The sequence below is a fragment of the Mustela lutreola genome, chromosome 3 (assembly GCF_030435805.1).
Source record: "Mustela lutreola isolate mMusLut2 chromosome 3, mMusLut2.pri, whole genome shotgun sequence".
In the NCBI taxonomy this organism is placed as follows: Eukaryota; Metazoa; Chordata; class Mammalia; order Carnivora; family Mustelidae; genus Mustela; species Mustela lutreola.
The window spans coordinates 148808781-148826298 of record NC_081292.1 but is presented as its reverse complement, the minus strand read 5'-3'; the positions used below and the strand labels follow the sequence as shown (position 1 = coordinate 148826298).

Sequence of the window (17518 nt, the reverse complement as noted above, 5' to 3'; positions counted from 1 at the left end):
AATATATGAATGTGCTACTTTTTCAAAATTTGTTTTGATTTATTTTAGTAAGATCATTCTGATAAACACTGCTATACTTGAATAATAATTTGAGTCATATTTTTCCCTTTTTAAAAATAGTCATCATAGAATCATTCCATTTGGCTGCTGCTACACTCTGCTGAATTAATTTTAGTACCTAAACATATTATAAGAAGGCACGATATAAGGAATACTTACATTTCTGGAATCAACTGCTGCATACATTATATCCATCCATCCCTTAAATGTGGCCTAATAAAAAGGACATGCATGCTTTACTTTGGAATAATTCAGACCTGATGTTTAATAAATATGCTTACTCATCTATTTTTTTTTTAAAAGGAACACTTTTGAAAGGCATTTCAAAACAAATTTTACATGGATTTTGGACCAATACCATATCTTAGTAAGACTTTTCATTTCTAAAACTCATAATAAACAAAATGATTATCTGATATATCCTCCTGCTTGATAACTAAGTCACAAATACTTCTCAAGTCCTTAGAGTTAATAGAATAATGCAAATTTGAAGTGCTATCAAAATTTGGTGGAATACTTTTAGGAAGCTTCACAAATGCCAACACACTTGACAATATGTGTAGCAGGCAATCAATTACAATTTAGATCACCAGTCATCTACTGAAGCCCATCTGTCTGGTGATGACAGTGGCTGAAGGTTTAACATTCCTCTTGATCATAACAGTCTGAGGATCATATAGGATTATATAAAGTCATAATTGCAACTATTCTTTTAAGAATTTTGAAGGATAGCATCCAGAAATAGTCTTTTATTCTATTTTTTTCTCTGTAGTTTCTGATGAAAGTTAATATGAGCAAAAATGGAAAATAATACAGTAAACACTGGGTGTTCCAGATTCAAGAGACATCCCATATCTATTAAAGTATTGTAATTTGTTATTTGTCATAGGACATACATTTTAAACCCTAGAAGTCTGAAAGGATTGTTCTTAGCTAGTGAGCAAGTCTAGCAAAGCTTTCAGTAACTGTATCCTAACACATCTTTGTTTTCATCACACTAACACTTGTGAAGTGCAGGATGTCATGGCAAGAAAGCCAAGGAAGGGTGGGTGTGATGGCAGGAAAGAAAAACTAACGATTCTTAGCTAGAAAACAGAAGCTGTTTGTGTGTCAGAGAGGAAAATGTTGGGTGTCGATGGCTGAGGTCAATGATAGAACAAGACCATTACACACTAGGTACGGGAACAGAAAAAGTGATTCGAGGAACCATTTCAACCAACAGAGGTGATTCTGCATAAAGGCAACTATAAAGTAGTACTTTAGAGTGGTGGGATTTATTTAATGGCTTCCTGTAAGAGCTTTACCCTACATTTTCAGAATTATTTAACATTTTAAGGAATTGCTTGACAATTTTTTTTCCTTTCTCAATTTTATAGAGGAAGTGGTACACTTTAGTGATTTTTACAAGTGTGGTTATTAATTAAGGGTTAGAATAAACTCTCAAGAAAATGTCATCGTGGGTCCACGATACTCTTGAAAGAATTCATACTTGCCAGATTTTTTTAAATCCCTATGTTAATTGCATAAATATTCAGAGTAAGCGAGAAACATGGAGAAGAGAAATAGGAATTCCAACAAGAAGATGGGAAGAACTTGCAAAGGCATCAGAGTACAGACACCTCTGAAAGAGATGCAAGAGGGTTTTGACCAATGCAGTTTTGTTGGCTTGTTAGTCTCCTGGTTGAGCAATTGAAAACATAATCCTGGGGAGTAGAAATGGATTTCTGCCCTAAAGCTTCTGTGGAAACATAAGGAAAGAACTTTTATAGCCCCCCCCCCTTTTTTTAAATTTAAGCTGAGTTTTCAGTGGCCAAAATAGAGCAAGATCTTTCGGCGGCGTTCTTCAGTCTGGATTCTGTTTTTAGCCCCTGCTTTGCTGTGATGCAGATCCTGCCAAAAGCAGCATCAAATGCAAATCCTTAAAGGGCCACCACCTTTTGCAGTTTTTTAAACTGTGAACTATTTTTCTCTTTCATAAATCAGGCTTAGAAACCCAGTAGGAAAAAGCATGAATATTTGGATAAAATAGACTTAAGTAGTTGCACTGAAAGGTCATTTGAAGTGAGACCACAGCTGCTTGTGGGTTCAGGCACTACCTGGGTTCAGGCACTACCCTGTGTTATTTCTATTTCACTATGAGGATGTAACCCTAAAACCTACATATCATTCATTCCCCGGTTTTCAATCCAAATCACACAACTCAGTAGCAGGTAATTGGCACAAGTTAGTTACGATCCAATAGTTGTGTTAAGGGTGTATGTTTGGGGAGGGTGATCTATCAGCAACAAAAGCTCTCCAGTTGCAATGGGGAAAATAAGAGCATTCTTAACAAATAATCAATTTGTTTATATGGGAAGAGAGAACAATATGGGCAGGGAGAAAACAAAACCTTTCGGAAGAAGTCAAATAGCTGGTCACTGTCAACTATGCTGCACTGCCTTCACACGGACCCAAGCTGCCACCCATCTGGGCTCATACGCTTGTACTCCTAAATCAGAATTAGAAATAAAGTATGCTATAAACCTCCTTCGTAATAACTACACTCTTCTTAGTAACTTAGATGTATGTCATTACTTTGTTATTATTCCAAACAATAAACAAATTTCAGAGAAAAGAGTGTTCACTTACAACTTGAAGCAAAGAGAGATACCCAAATCCTACATTATCAAAGTTTACTTTCACATTTTTCCATCGGGCAGTCTCATTTCTTTCTATTAGTTTTAGGCAATCAGAATGATTATTCACTTCGTTGATGTCAAACATGTCACCAGTTGTGGTGTTAATACAGTGGTAGAATTTGCCAGCAAACAAATTTACGCCCATGATGCTGAAAATTAGCCAGAATATAAGACAAACCAGAAGCACATTCATGATGGATGGAATTGCTCCTAAAAGGGCATTCACAACCACCTAATACACAAATGGAAAAAAAGAAAAGTCAGAATTCTTACTTGTTAAAAAGGAAAAGACATTCCCCTAGTAATCTTTGGTATTTCTTTCTCTTTTTCTCTTTCTTTCTTTCTTTCTTTTTTTAAAATCAAGACTATTCTAGTACTTAAAAGCAAAGCAAAAAAAAATCTTAAAATGAAATCCATTTGTTCTTAAGCAATACGTTTAGGGAAACCAATATAGACAATATAACAAAGAAAGAAGAAAAAAAGTTTAAAGAAAGAGAAGGGGAAGTACCAAAAGGTTAAAGGAAAGGCAAAATCAGAGGAATTTGCTGCCAGATGAAATTATAATATTTGCTGTTTATTAGAAAAAAGAGAAGTAGGAAATCCTAATACAGAAGATTAATTTTTAAAAAGACATATATTAAATAATGAAACTAAAATATTTGGACACAATTTGGTTTGACCAATATACTTCAATAAATTTAAAATTCAGATGTATAAATATAAAAATAGTATTAAATGCCTACTATAGTTTTGTCCTTAATTATTCATGCATTGCTAAGACTAATAATATTTTTTGCATAAAAAGCAAGACAATTTAGCATTATGTATTTCATTAGATCATCACATCGTTTATTTCAAGCTCCAGTCATGTCAGTTGTTTCATTTACTGAGTTTAATTCAATAAACTTATTTTAAATGAAACATAATAGAAATCAGATTCCTAGGAAAGTAAGAAAAGGAGGGATGCCACACATAGATCCCAAATCTGATGTGATTAATATCAAATTCTGTGCTAAATAATTATCTATTCTTTTTTTCTATAGGAACATTTTTTTTCCCTCTTAATTTTTGGATCCCAGATTAAAGATCTGAGTTTCATATTTGGCAACACTGTAGGAATGGCTGTCCTCCCTCCTCGACGGTACCCATTGGAGCTGCATTTATGAGTAGCTAAGAGAGAAGATAAAAACAGGACCTAAGATGCTCATAAGCGTAGAGGATGCCTCAGACTTGCACACAGATAGCTAAGTTACTTCTACCTGCGTACTTCTATTATTCTTGTCAAACTGATCCAACATACACAATAAGAATCAAAATATGGTTGATCTGCCTTTTGATGCCAGTGTATTTTTAGAGCAAAGATTTTTGATCGCCTGTCCAAAAAAACAAATACATGAGCCAACTCCTTACACTTCTGAGCTGTATTGCAAGTTTGCAAAGAACACTAGGCCTTATGGGGTTCCAAAATAGTGTGCTAAGTGGGCCAAAGGAAAGTGTAAAACCACTGTTGGCAAAGGTAAGGAAACAAGCATAACATATAGGATGGTGGAGTCATCCAGAAAGATCCAGGTCATATAGCCTACGCAGCTTACTGAACTGAAACATGTCACCTTACCTTATCTCATCTGCCTGTGTGCAAAAATACAGTTGATCAAGTAAATCCTTACTGTATACATTTTAAATGTGTGGATACACTGAGATTTCTCTTGGATTGAAAATTTGATAGCTGAAATCAAGTTAGTTATTTCCCTCACTTTCTGAATATTTTGTCTACCACCCAGATTAAAAAAAAAAACACCTTATTTTTATTGTGTATACACAGAGTACATGTTAGAATGCACATTTGTACCTACAACAGCCTGTTTAGAGACTGGGCAGCATACTGGTGTCCTATACTTATTTCCTGAAGTTCTTTACATGTCAACCTGTAGGTTCCACACTTTTTTCTTCAAGCCCTTTCTCACCTCTGGCACTTCTTTCCCATTTTTACCGTTCATCTGATATTTCATACTGGCACTGTTGTCAGAGTCCTCTAACTTTCTCCTTCCTTTCATCTACCTGATATGAATTCATTATCCCTAAGTCTCACTTTAAAATTATTTAGTGGATCCCCACTGATCATCAAATATTTTCCTTACATTGGTATTCAAACCACCCCACCCATCTACATTTCTAGCTTAAACTTCTCTAGCCACCTACCCTCATGCCAACCCAACTGATCCAATTACCAGACAACTGAGATGTCTTTGAAATCCCTTGCCCAGTGTCCCCCTTTCTGGAACATTCTTTCTTCTACAAGGTCTAGTTCACGTGGCACTTCTTTCATGGAGCCTCACTTCACCCTCCATGTTAGCCTCCAAAATAAAGATGAGCGTTCCTCTTTTGAATTTAAGAATAAGAATTCCATTGCTGGCCAGGACCATAGAGATAATTTAGTATGGTGTTCTCTGTTGGCAATGAGAAAAATGAGGCTAAGATAGATTAAATTCAGAGAGTAGACTAGAAGTAGCATCTAGTGTTTGCTCTTTCCATTCTACCTCACTCATTCTCCTTAGAGTTGCTCCCATTTATCTGGTTCCCACATTGCTCTGCATTAGAGTTAATTGCATTCCTGTAATCTTGACAGACAAGAGGATTTTTCTTCTTTTAACTTAAGATGCAAAAATATATTTGTGAATTCTCCAAGGTCTTGAATGCTTCAAATACGGGAATGTAACAGAGTACTTTGAATTTAGGGGAAAAATGATTGAATGAATGAGTGGAGTAAAGATTAACTAAGTAAGCATTTATTGACGAAAACATAATTTTTAATGTTACTTTGGATATGAGATGAGAATAAAGAGCCCGGCACAACAAAAAAATTGGGGGTTAGCCAATAAGTCTGAGCAGTTTGCTTTGGGGATTAGTTTTGTGTTAAAATGAACTCTCTGTAATTCATAATGCAAGTCAGTATTCTGAAGCAGTGTCTTTCAGGAAATGATTTGCAATGTTGGCATACATTTGGTCTAGAGAAAAGGTTATTTTTTATGAAGGTAAAGAACTAAATGTTGGAAAACATTTGGCATAGTATTAGGAAATTTACTATACAAATGTCCATCATATTTACAATTTCTTAAATGGAGCAACAGAGTTCAGAGAAAGGAATTGTCTCTTCCCAAGAGTCCCAAGCCATTTCTTGGTTTAGCACAGAGGGAGGTGTATTAATTCTTTTCAGGTTCTAGAGAACGGCAATAATTGGTTCCCATGAGGTAAAGGCACTGGGAAGAAATGGCCTGAATAAATTGGAAAGAACAGATTGAGGTTTCAGGATGCAGAGAAGAAGATGTCTAAGGAAGAATCCATCTTAATAAATTAATACTAGAGGTTGCTTCTCACAAATGTTTTGCAAAACATCATCAATTGAATTTCTCTATTCTACCACAATCCATTCTTATAAAAACTCTTCCCATATCTGATTCATTATCTGTATTTTATTAAATCAACACAAAATGAAGGATTGACAATTAAGTATGCAAATTAATGTTAGGAATTTTGATACATATAGAAATGTCTTGTCTGAGCAAATTATCTTTAAACTTCAAATAATATTACTCATGGATTCTAATGCTTCTTTAACCTAAATACAAAAGCTAAATGAATAAAAATCAAAGGCAGGCAAAACAAAATTACACATTTTTAAGTATGAAAAATAATGGAATCTTTTAAAAAGTCTAATGAATACATTTGTGTTGTGGAGTTTAAGATAATTATCTTCGAAAGATATGATACAATTATCCAAACAAAATCTCCAATGTCATCTCTCTTAAGAATTAAAAACTCTCCTTTTATATTATTTTTAAACTTTAAGAATAAACAAAATATAGATTCATTTCTATTTATGTTTGCATTGTATCTTGCATTCCAAGATTCTGAAAAGTTATTTGGGCTCTAAGAAATGAGTTTATACATTAAATTCTATATGGTAAAATGTTTCTGTTTTATTTCTAGGTAGGTATTCTAGTCTGTAAAATTCAAACATGTGGATCTCTTTATACTAACTTTTCCCCATTTAAAACACAAATCACATGTGCTGACTCAACTCTTAATATATTTTTGCCTTATTTACATTTTGAAAACAACCCTTATAAATTTTCACTTAATAAAAATGAATATGGTCACATAATCAATACCAGTCTTATGAAAGCTGGAATACTGAACCCTAACATCTGCTCACACATAGCAGCAAGGCTGGGAATTGACTGCTGGTATCTGGACAGCTGTTTTCAGGCTCCAGACCAGTGTAAAAAAATGGCAAGGGGTTTTATGCCTCAAACAGTATCATCAATCAACAAGTTTACGTTTTCACGCATTCATTCCTAAACCCCCACCCTCACCAATCAGAAAATCTCCCCATAAATGGATAGACTCCATATACATATAACTAAATCATATTCAGTGAAACTTAATAAAAATATCAACAGTTGGTGTTCAGATCCACAGAGGGTAAATTCACAAAGGCATTTTTCTCAAAAGAAAATTTAAGACAATTGAAAGTAGAGGATTAGAGTAGAGTGTATTTTCCCTACTGTGGTGCAGTAGTACCCCTCCCAATCCCTCCCTCATCCCACTACACAAAGTCACAGTGAAAGGATGAAAGGTAGCAAAAGGGGTAATACAGTACCCATAATAAAGGGCTGAGGGGAGGAACCAGCGCTCCACCCCATCCAAGTTGGAGCAAGATTATCCTATATAAAATAGAAATATATAGTTTGTTATTAGTTAGAAATCTGATATGACAGAACATTTGGTGTTACTTTATGTATATGATGGTCTCTGTCTGTTTCCCTATCAAGACTTGAGTTCTTTTGAAAAAGAAGGTATCTAAGATTTCTTAGATTAGGAAGGTTAAAATACAAATTTAAGTACAAATTTTATTTTACTCTAGATATTCACAACATCAATTCACTCAGTTCAATTTTACAAGTTGAAAAATTTGGACTGGAAATTTGAAATACAATAAATGTTTAAAAGCTGTCAGCCAGAAATGTGCATAAAACATGCAAAACATAAAGTGCAACGTGATGATAATTTATTACTTTCTAACTTCTTATCAAGCACTATACAACATGCTTTATTTGGTAATGTTGCATAAAAGCACATGCTTGAAAAAGTGACAAGTCAACAAAAAGAAAATGAGTGCTTGATTTACACTCTGACACAGCTATTGTGATTTTATGCTGCTAGGGAAAAGAATAAAATGAGAGTTTCTGAATATATTCAAATATCACTTCCCAATTATAGTCATCATTATTATGTCTATCCTCACCATCATCCATGTTTACATTTTTAGAAAGTAAAAAAAAAAAAAAAAAAAAAAATCCAAACACTAGAAACAGAAATAGAATCAAGAATCAGGTGATTTTGTCTCTACAATGCCAAACATGTGTCATGTGTGTGTAACGATCAGCCACTTTAGGGTTGTGTATATGCTATAACAAGAGGTAAGTAACCATATTCATAAATCCTATAATTTAAAGAAGAGTTCATCTCCTATCAGCATCAATAAGAAGTTTATGTTTTTAACATTCTCAGTTGCAAAAGTTAACCTCTCCTTACAGAGATAAAAAGCATTATCGATCAATAATTATAGATAAGGTTATTTCTGTAAAAATCAAAGGTAGACCCATAAGACCAATGTTGTTATGGAAATAAAGTATTAAACATGGGAATATCTGGCCATTTGAATCATGGATTTAGTACATTTTCAAAAGGTTAAATTCAAAATGTTTATAACCACTTCAAATACTTAGCATTGTTCAGATTTCAGAAGGCATTTAAAAGGTATCACTTTGATTCAGGCAATATGTTTTCAAGTAGAATGTATGAAAATAGTATTTTTCTTAAGAACTGAAATGGCCAGTCTGAAACAAAAGAAAGTGACATTTTAACTGGAAAATAAACTTAATTTTTACATACCCTGGAGAGAATTTCCTTTAACATTTTAGTAAAAATGTGAAGATCTCTGCGAGAAATAAAATAAGACTGCATTATATTGTGTTAAATTGTTTCTAATGAGGATAAACTTTCTATATATGTTAGGGAAAATAAAGACCAGTCTCATGTTCTTAAAAAGTGACATTTACAATAAATCTTATTTTAAAAGAACAGGTAAGGCTATCAACAACCTAGAAGATATAATTGGAAGCCTTCAATACAGCTCAGTTTCCATAAACAACTAAATTTTAGGCAGAAAAAAAGCAATGTTTTTCTACTAGAATCATACCTACTAAGCAGCTTTGTTTTGGCAAAAAAAAAAGACTTTTTTAAAAAAAGGAACTCCTTTTCTATGTTATACATCTTATATATCAATGCCTCATGAATTTTAATAAGGCATGGGAAATAATAATAGGTCAATAATGACAACATTTCTAATCTGTAATGAATCATAGGGAATGGTAGAACATTTCCTTGAAAGGAATAATATAACATTTTCTGTAACTTAAGTGAAATTTGAGTTATGCTTAATTTATGAATCATCTATAGTAATGAGTCAAAATTATATTTTCTGTTCATTCTATTTCAAATGCTTTATTTATTGTCATGAAAAATTGGGTGGATTTATTATATAATCTTTAAGTTAGTATTACTATCTATATAAATTAAAAGGATTAAGGCAGTTATAAATTGAGGCTACATTAAACATAACTTTTTTAAAAAGTTCAAAATTCAGTCAATATTTAATAGCTACACTTGAATATTCAAATAATGCAAACTTTGGCATTATACAGACAAAATTTTGATATTTAAAAATGGTTTTCCTTTACTTTTATACTTAGGCACATGTATGATTCACATTATTTTTGGTAAAACTCATTAAGTACAATTTAGGTCATCACAAATGAGAAGCATATAACTTAGACTTAACTTCCGTGGATTATTATCATATCATTACACATAGTACTTTAATAGTGCATCTGCCTTTTTTTTTTTTTTTTTTGGTAAGGAAACTCCCAAGATGGATTAGGAAATAAAGTCATTTTCATGAGCACAGCAGATAAATGATATTACATCATTTCAAGGGAGGCCCAAGTTCTCTTGCATATCACCCAGAAGTAAATATGCAACAGATAAAATGATAAAGTAGCAATTTTGCAAGGATTTGCCATTCCTTTTGCATGCATGGGTTTTCCTTTTATAGAATTTAATGTAATTAGCTTAATTTTTACTATATGTAATACTTCAGGTTCTTTCATTTTCCTTACCCTCATCCCTTCAAATCGTGATAAGGCTCTTAGAGGTCTCAGAGCTCTCAGTGTCCTGAGAGATTTGATGGCACCAAGTTCTGAGTAACCCAAGGCATTTGCTGTTAAACTGACCAATGAAACCTGCATCAATAAATAAGGAAATAAATAAAATAATCAATTTACTATATAATATAATATAATAAATATGAATTTTGCTTATAATTACTCAGAAGATAAATTGTTGCATATTTCCCATAAAGCTTTTAAAATTTTAAGCAAGTATTTTCAGCTTGATGCAAAAAAAGTAGGTTTCAGGATGTTTAGAGGTAGTTGAATAAAAAACCTTAAATGTCATATAATTTGTTTACTGTTAAACAAATTTATTAGTAGAGCAATTAGTTAGAAAAACCAGATAGGGAGACAAACCATAAGTGACTCTTAATCTCACAAAACAAACTGAGTGTTGCTGGGGGGAGGGGGTTTGGGAGAAGAGGGTGGGATTATGGACATTGGGGAGGGTATGTGCTTTCGTGAGTGCTGTGAAGTGTGTAAACCTGGTGATTCACAGACCTGTACCCCTGGGGATAAAAATATATGTTTATAAAAAATAAAAATAAATAAATAAATTAATTAATTAAAAAAATTAATTTTAAAAAGGGAGAAATTCAGGTGTAAGAAAAGGTTATTAGTCATCCTTCTTTTATTTTATTAAATTGTGGTGAATTTAGGACTTTGTATGGCTAATGATAAAATACAAAAGCAAGAAATCTCAATCCTGCACTGTATGCTCAACTAATTACAATTAATACTCTCAAAAATTAATAACTTGGCACATTGATTTCAGTTTTTTTGAAGGTGAGTTTTTGTTTGTCTTGCTATCACCTGTGTTTTCTCGAAAGTTTATTCTTATGTAAACAATGTAACTTAATAAATAATTCCATCATGAAATTTCCTTAGATTTTTCTATACTAATTTACAGCTTCTGCTATGGTTACCTGGCTAAAAATGGATAATCAACAAATATTTGCCAAGTAAATAAATCAATGAATTTACTTATCTTGTATGAAATGAGAGTACTAAGAAATGAAAATATTAGATATCAAATTCTCTAAATAAGGAATGTTCCAAAACTTCATATCCAGAATTATAATTTCTTTGGTTTGAAAGTGGCTAGTATTGGACAGTTTCACATATATTGGACACTATTTTGGCAAAATTTTCTATTTTTCAGTATATTGTTACCTTATATTTAAATATACTTTTTATATTACTTGCAATGTGCTATAATTTCTTTTGCGTTTTTTAGAGATACACTGATCCTTATGAAATACTTAAAATAGAGCAATGAAAAATAAAATATTATTATTGCAAAATGACAAAATCTCTATAAAAAGGAATTTAAGCAACATACCCTATTTCACCACTTTCCCTACAAGCTGCTGTATTGTTTTTCTCCTTCCCACCCTAGACAACCACCATAGATCCCATCCACTCAATGCCAAACCAATACTAAGTTTATTTCTTATTATAACACTACCATTCAGTGAGTTAGAGTTAAGTAGCATTTCCTGTCACCATAGCATACTGTCCAGATTCTCTCTTCTAGAATTAGTATACGAGCCAGACAAATTACTGTGATAAAGACAAAGACACACAGGATACCTACATCCACAATTAAGAAGTCCAGCCAACACCAGGCATTGGTAAAATATGTTTGATAGCCATATGCTACCCATTTTAGAAGCATTTCCAGAATGAAAATGTAAGTGAAAACCTTGTCAGCATATTCCAACATTGTCTTAATTGTCTTTCGCTGATCAATATATATATCTTCAAATGCCTATAAAAAAAAGTTATATCTTTTAGCTTTCTAAAACTATTATACCTTTTAAGTTATTTTTCTGGTCATATATGTATATATATGATCATACATACATACACACACATATACACATATATATATTCCTTGATTTTATTTTTTAAAAATTTCCCTGATTTTTATTATATATGTAATATGTATATATAATATATAAACATATTTCTCTCTCTCTCTACATATATATATAAATATATATATATATATATATATATATATATATATATATATATACACATATGACATCCCATTGGGCTAGGAGGGCAGAGGAGTAGTAGGTATTGCTGTTTTTTAAATTTTTTAAACTTTTTTCCTCTCAAAGATCTTTTAATGAATCAGGGGAAAGTTATACTCTCCATTTATATTATAGCCAGAAGAAAGAGGTAAAAGCATAGTTTTTATGAATTAGTTTGACTTGTTTAGGCAACAGTTCTTGATGTCATATCCTGATGGTGTTACCCCAACTTTTCCTTTTGTCATTTCTTTTGCTTTCTCCTGTTGATTTTTTGCCATAAAAAAGAGGTTGAAACAATAAAAAATGGAGGTTTATATTTTTCATAAAGTAGAAGTTATAATCAATCCTCACATTGTTGAATTTTACTGTATAGTTGGCCTCATTTTCCCCTTCTCTCCCCTTCATTTTGTTGATAGTTTATATTTCTCAGCAGAGATATGGTATGACAATGATAAGATAGAAATATATTTCATTTAGATTATGATATGTATTCTACTAATACTATGTATGAACTTCTGTTTTTACTTTACATCTAAGTCTCACATTTGTTTCAGAGACAAAAGACTATTTCTTGCATAAAGTGGCATGCAGAGAAAGTTTATGTCATCAGAGAAATATGGGAAATATAGGCTTATTTATAACTTCTGGTTTATGAAAAATACAAACCTCCATTTTTTTTAATTGCTTCAACGGCTTTTTTATGGCAAAAAATCAACAGGAGAAAGCAAAAGAAATGACATAAAAGGAAAAGTTGGGGTAGCACCATGAGGATGTGACATCAAGAACTGTTTCCTAAACAAGTCAAACTAATTCATAAATATAGTTCTAATTATAAATGTACATTAAAGAAACTTAAGTGATTGTATTTCAATTGGATAAGCTCATTTTGTCTGTCACCTATCTATCTGTCTTATAGCTTAAGTATATTTGTGTCAGTGTTTCTCTAAAATGTTATCTATATGTTATGCTTTATATGTTTGTAAGTGATTTTCATACAAATATAAATTAATTCGATGTAAAAACCATCGTAAAAAGAGAAAGCAATCTTTAAATGAATCACTTAGGCATGCTGCCCAATATTTTTTGTTACCAATATTCATATTCCTTGTTTCCTGAGTAGCATAAGAATAGTGGACACAATTTAAAAAGGACAGAGAAGTGGTCCCTAAGGACTTATTGACTGTCCATAAAGAGGTAATAACAATACCATTCAGAAGTAATATTCCTCAGAATCCAGAAGTTACATATACTCCATCACAGGATTTCCATTAACTACACTGAGTTGTCATTCTTACCTTCTTCTTAAAATGTGGGTAATTGAATATTTGTATTCTCTAGTTACAATGAATAAGCGGGAGGGACAAATTTTCTAGGTTACATAATAAGCAAAACTTAATAAATAATTTATTAGGAACTGTATGTGTACATAGTAGAAATAAATCCAAAAATGCATAGTTAAAACATTAAGTCTATAATCTGGAAGATAGGATGTGGAGGTAATGCAAAATGTGTTAGAGACAGAAGAGTGAGGGGGTGGATGGGTGGGTAGTAAGTGCATGAATGGATGGATGGATGGATGGATGGATTTAGAGATGTATATATATTTAAGGAAGAAGTCCTAAGTAGAGATAACGAGGCTTATCAGAGTTAATAGTTGACATCATGAAAATGAAAATGGATGCAGGATGAGGGTTTGGGGGAAGAAAATGCATTGAATACTAAAACAATGTAATAGAAAGGATTAATAAGTCATTAGTATTAGATTATCGTAAACTTAATATTGTACCACTTTTGCTTAATAGTCACTTACCAGTGCACCACTACTAAGCAGAATCATGAAGACAATGAAGGTCTCAAACCAGTTGTGTTCAACTATTCGGAAACACGTTCTTCTCAGGTTCCACCATTGTTTCCCCCTCCCTTCTTCCACACTGATTTGACAACATTTAAATCTTTGTACACAGCCTGCAAGTATAGTGTTCAAACAGGAGTAGATGAAGTGACTTCTGCTGCTTCAGGAATACTCTTTAGCATGTCCCTGATTCATCTTCTCACTACAATTACCATCTCCATCTTGCTAGGGTAACTCTCTAAGCCTGGAGTAGTAACAGCACATTCATTAGCTGTATGAGGCTGTGAAAATTATCCAGCCTCCCTTAAACAGTTCACTGGCTAATACTACCTGCTTTTTTCTGCCTTGACTCTTCTTGTCCAAAAAAGAACTCTGTAAAGTACAAACAAATGTAAGGTAGCTTTGCCCTGTACTATGTCATGCTACTGCTCTCTGTTGAAGTCACTCTAGAGGAGTTCAAAATGAGATTAGTGATAAAGAGCAAACTTCCCTTTTAAAGAGATTAAGGAATAATGATGTAGATCTCCCCCAAAAATGCTGGGTTTGTTACTGTTTTGTTTTCTTGTGGTATTTCTAGAAGAGCTCATATAAGTTTCTAAATTAATTTTGTCCATTAAAATGGGATTGCTTGGCTTTGCTTTGATTTGTCATTACCTTCCTTAATACTGCTTTTACTCATTCAAACCATCCGTGATTACCACTGTAAGCACCATGGAGGATACAAATAACATTTTTTTAAGGCAAAAAGAAAAAAGGTACAGCACATGGACCTTGCCATCAAGAACCTTAAATTCTTGTTTTCAAAAATATATATAAACTCAGGAAGCCCACCTCAGGGCAAAACAAAACAAAACAACCCCAACCCCCCCCCCCCACCCCGCTGCCCAAAAGACCCTCAAAAAACACAAAAGAAAAAAAAGAAAAAGTCAAGTGTTCTGGAAGAAGAGGGAAAAGGGAAGGAAGGAAAGGACAGAGGAAACAAGACAGTAAAATACATACAACAGTTCAAAACAGAAAAAGAAGAGCTCTCCTGAGATAATATACAAAAAGTTATCAAATGAGGTAAATGGGTATGTTTACTAATAGCTGTTGAGAGGAATAGTAAGGACTGATAGGCTTGCTTCCACCACGATCAGATGAAGGTACTTTTGAGAAGGACCTTGAGTGATGTGTGGAATTTATACTGGGAAATAGAGGGAGACAATATATATCAGGCCTATGAAGAAGAGATCACTGAGTAGAGAAAATGCAAATATATTCATATCTTCAAAACTCAAAATCCTGAGAAAATCCGACCATGGGAAATGCTGATCATGGGGAAAACAAACCTCTTAAAACAATTGTCCATATTGTGCCAGGCTCAAATAGGTTCTGTTCAGGTATTGGGTATGGGGCTGTGTTTATTTCCTGCTTTGTCCAATAAGCTTTGGAAAATGAGGATCTTTCTAAAAAATACAGTTTATATTTGCCAGTCATTTAACTTTAGTAGTCAGAAAGTTTTTTTTTTTTCTTTTTTAAGATCTTATTTATTTATTTATTTATTTGTCAGAGAGAGAGAGAGAGAGAGAGCACAAGCAGGCAGAGTAGCAGGGAGAGGCAGAGAGAGAAGCAGGCTCCCAGCCGAGCAAGGAGCCGTATGGGGGACTAGATCCCAGGACCCTGAGATCATGACCTGAGCCTAAGGCAGACGCTTAATTGACTGAGCCACCCAGGCATCCTAGAAAGTTATATTTTTTTAAGATTTTATTTATTTATTTGACAGACAGAGATCACAAGTAGACAAAGAAGCAGGCGGTGGGTGTGGGGGAAGCAGGTTCCCCGCTGAGCAGAGAGCCCCATGCAGGGCTCCCTCCCAGGACCCTGGGATCATGACCTGAGCTGAAGGCAGAGGCTTTAACCCACTGAGCCACCCAGGCACCTCCAGAAAGTTATTTTTAAGGCAAATTCTGTGTATGAGAATTATGATTAGTATTTAAGATGCCACTCCTTGTGAAATCACGATTTTATTTTTAAAAATACAAATTACTAGTTTTGATTATGTTAAAAATAGTTTTCTCCATGTTTGTGATCTTTATACACAATGGGTAGAGTTAACAAAAAATAACCACAGATTTTAAAACTGTTAGCATATTGGAGGTCACTGACATATATCTACTAAATGTTCTATTCCATTCCAAGATTAACATAAAGGCCATTTTCTTACCTTCAGTGAAACAGGCTTCAGGTTCAAGGGTTTCCTCAGGTTCCACTACAGGCTGTTCTTCTGCAGGTGCACCAATGTCTACAGTGCTGCCTTCCGAGGAGCTACTGCTTTCATTAAGTTTCTGGGCATGAGATAGACATAAAAAGTACAGCTCTTTAATTTCAGTAACAAATAGTTTAGAAAAAAGAAGAATTGGTGCTATGAACTGAGTCTGGATTCTCCTTGAAACGAAGAGATTTTAAGTTTGAAGAAAAGAGGGTTGAATAAGAAAGGAAATAAGGAAAGTGTCTGTGTTCTCTCCTTTTCCATTACTCACAATTTTCATGTGAAATCAGATTGTTACATTATGAGACCAGCATCACCTTGATCCCAAAACCAGACAAGGATCCCATCAAAAAAGAGAACTACAGACCAATATTTTTGATGAACACAGATGTGAAAATTCTCACCAAAATACATTATGAAGTTACAAATGGTCATCCAGAATTGGTACTAAGCCAACCACTGAATTAGAGAAGCCCCAAGAGGGAGGGTGAGGGGGAAGGAAAGTTAGTGTAATTGTTCTCATTTTGCAGATGAGGGAGCTAGGGGTCAGCCAGGTTACGTAATTTGTCTAACATCATATAACCAGTAAATGAGAAAGCCAATATTTGAGAGAATTACTCCTGAGCCCAAAGTCCATGCTCTGTCTTCTGGGCAATCACACTGTTTCTAAAACAATATACTGACTCTCTTACCATTTTTTCTGTCAATTTAAAACTGAAAATAATCCATTGGAAAAAACAGCAAGTTTAGTCTAACAAGTGAAGAGAATCTAGAATTCGATCTTGAAGTGAAAAACAAAAAGCAAAGACACCTATTCACACCACAAACCATGGAATTCTGTATAATATAAATATTCAGTATCTTCACAGAAATTGTTTCATCAACTGCAATAAGCTAGCTCTTTGGTAGCTGTAGACACGAGTTCTATTTAATTTTTGTTTACAAAAATTAAATTACAATTAAATTACAATTCTGCCAAACTAATTACATATTTGTTATAAAGCAAATGTCACAATAGTAACTTGTGTGCAAGCAATAATAAAACCCCTTTTTATATAGTTTTACTTCAAATCACGGGGAAATTTTGGTGTTTTTATTTAAATTTTAGTTAACATCTAGTGTAATATTGGTTTCAGGAGTACAATTCAGTGATTCATCGCTTACGTATAGCACCCAGCTCACAGGGAGATTTCTCAAAGTAATACTTGGGAAGTCTTTAAAAATTTTGGACAAATTCACCTTTTGTTTACCACAGTTCTTCAGGTATGGTACCAAATATCAGCCTCCATATCAAACTTAGTATCCATTCCTAAGTACCATTATTAGTCACCTAGATTTCAGATTTC

General features: G+C 33.3%; 1 protein-coding gene across 6 annotated transcripts in view; it reads right to left on the bottom strand.

Moving 5' to 3' along the window:
- The window catches only part of SCN1A (sodium voltage-gated channel alpha subunit 1), a 149233-nt gene that overhangs the window by 11196 nt on the left and 120519 nt on the right, over positions 1-17518 (bottom strand). For 5 of the 6 annotated variants that reach the window (XM_059167125.1, XM_059167124.1, XM_059167127.1 and 2 more), the window contains exons 18-23: positions 16128-16248; positions 13883-14037; positions 11628-11801; positions 9980-10102; positions 2689-2970; positions 220-273 (exon numbers count right to left, since the gene is read on the bottom strand). In XM_059167125.1, the coding sequence (XP_059023108.1) occupies positions 220-273; positions 2689-2970; positions 9980-10102; positions 11628-11801; positions 13883-14037; positions 16128-16248 (909 nt within the window). The remainder of the gene's footprint in view (positions 1-219; positions 274-2688; positions 2971-9979; positions 10103-11627; positions 11802-13882; positions 14038-16127; positions 16249-17518) is intronic. The other variant, XM_059167129.1, reaches the window with a different exon arrangement.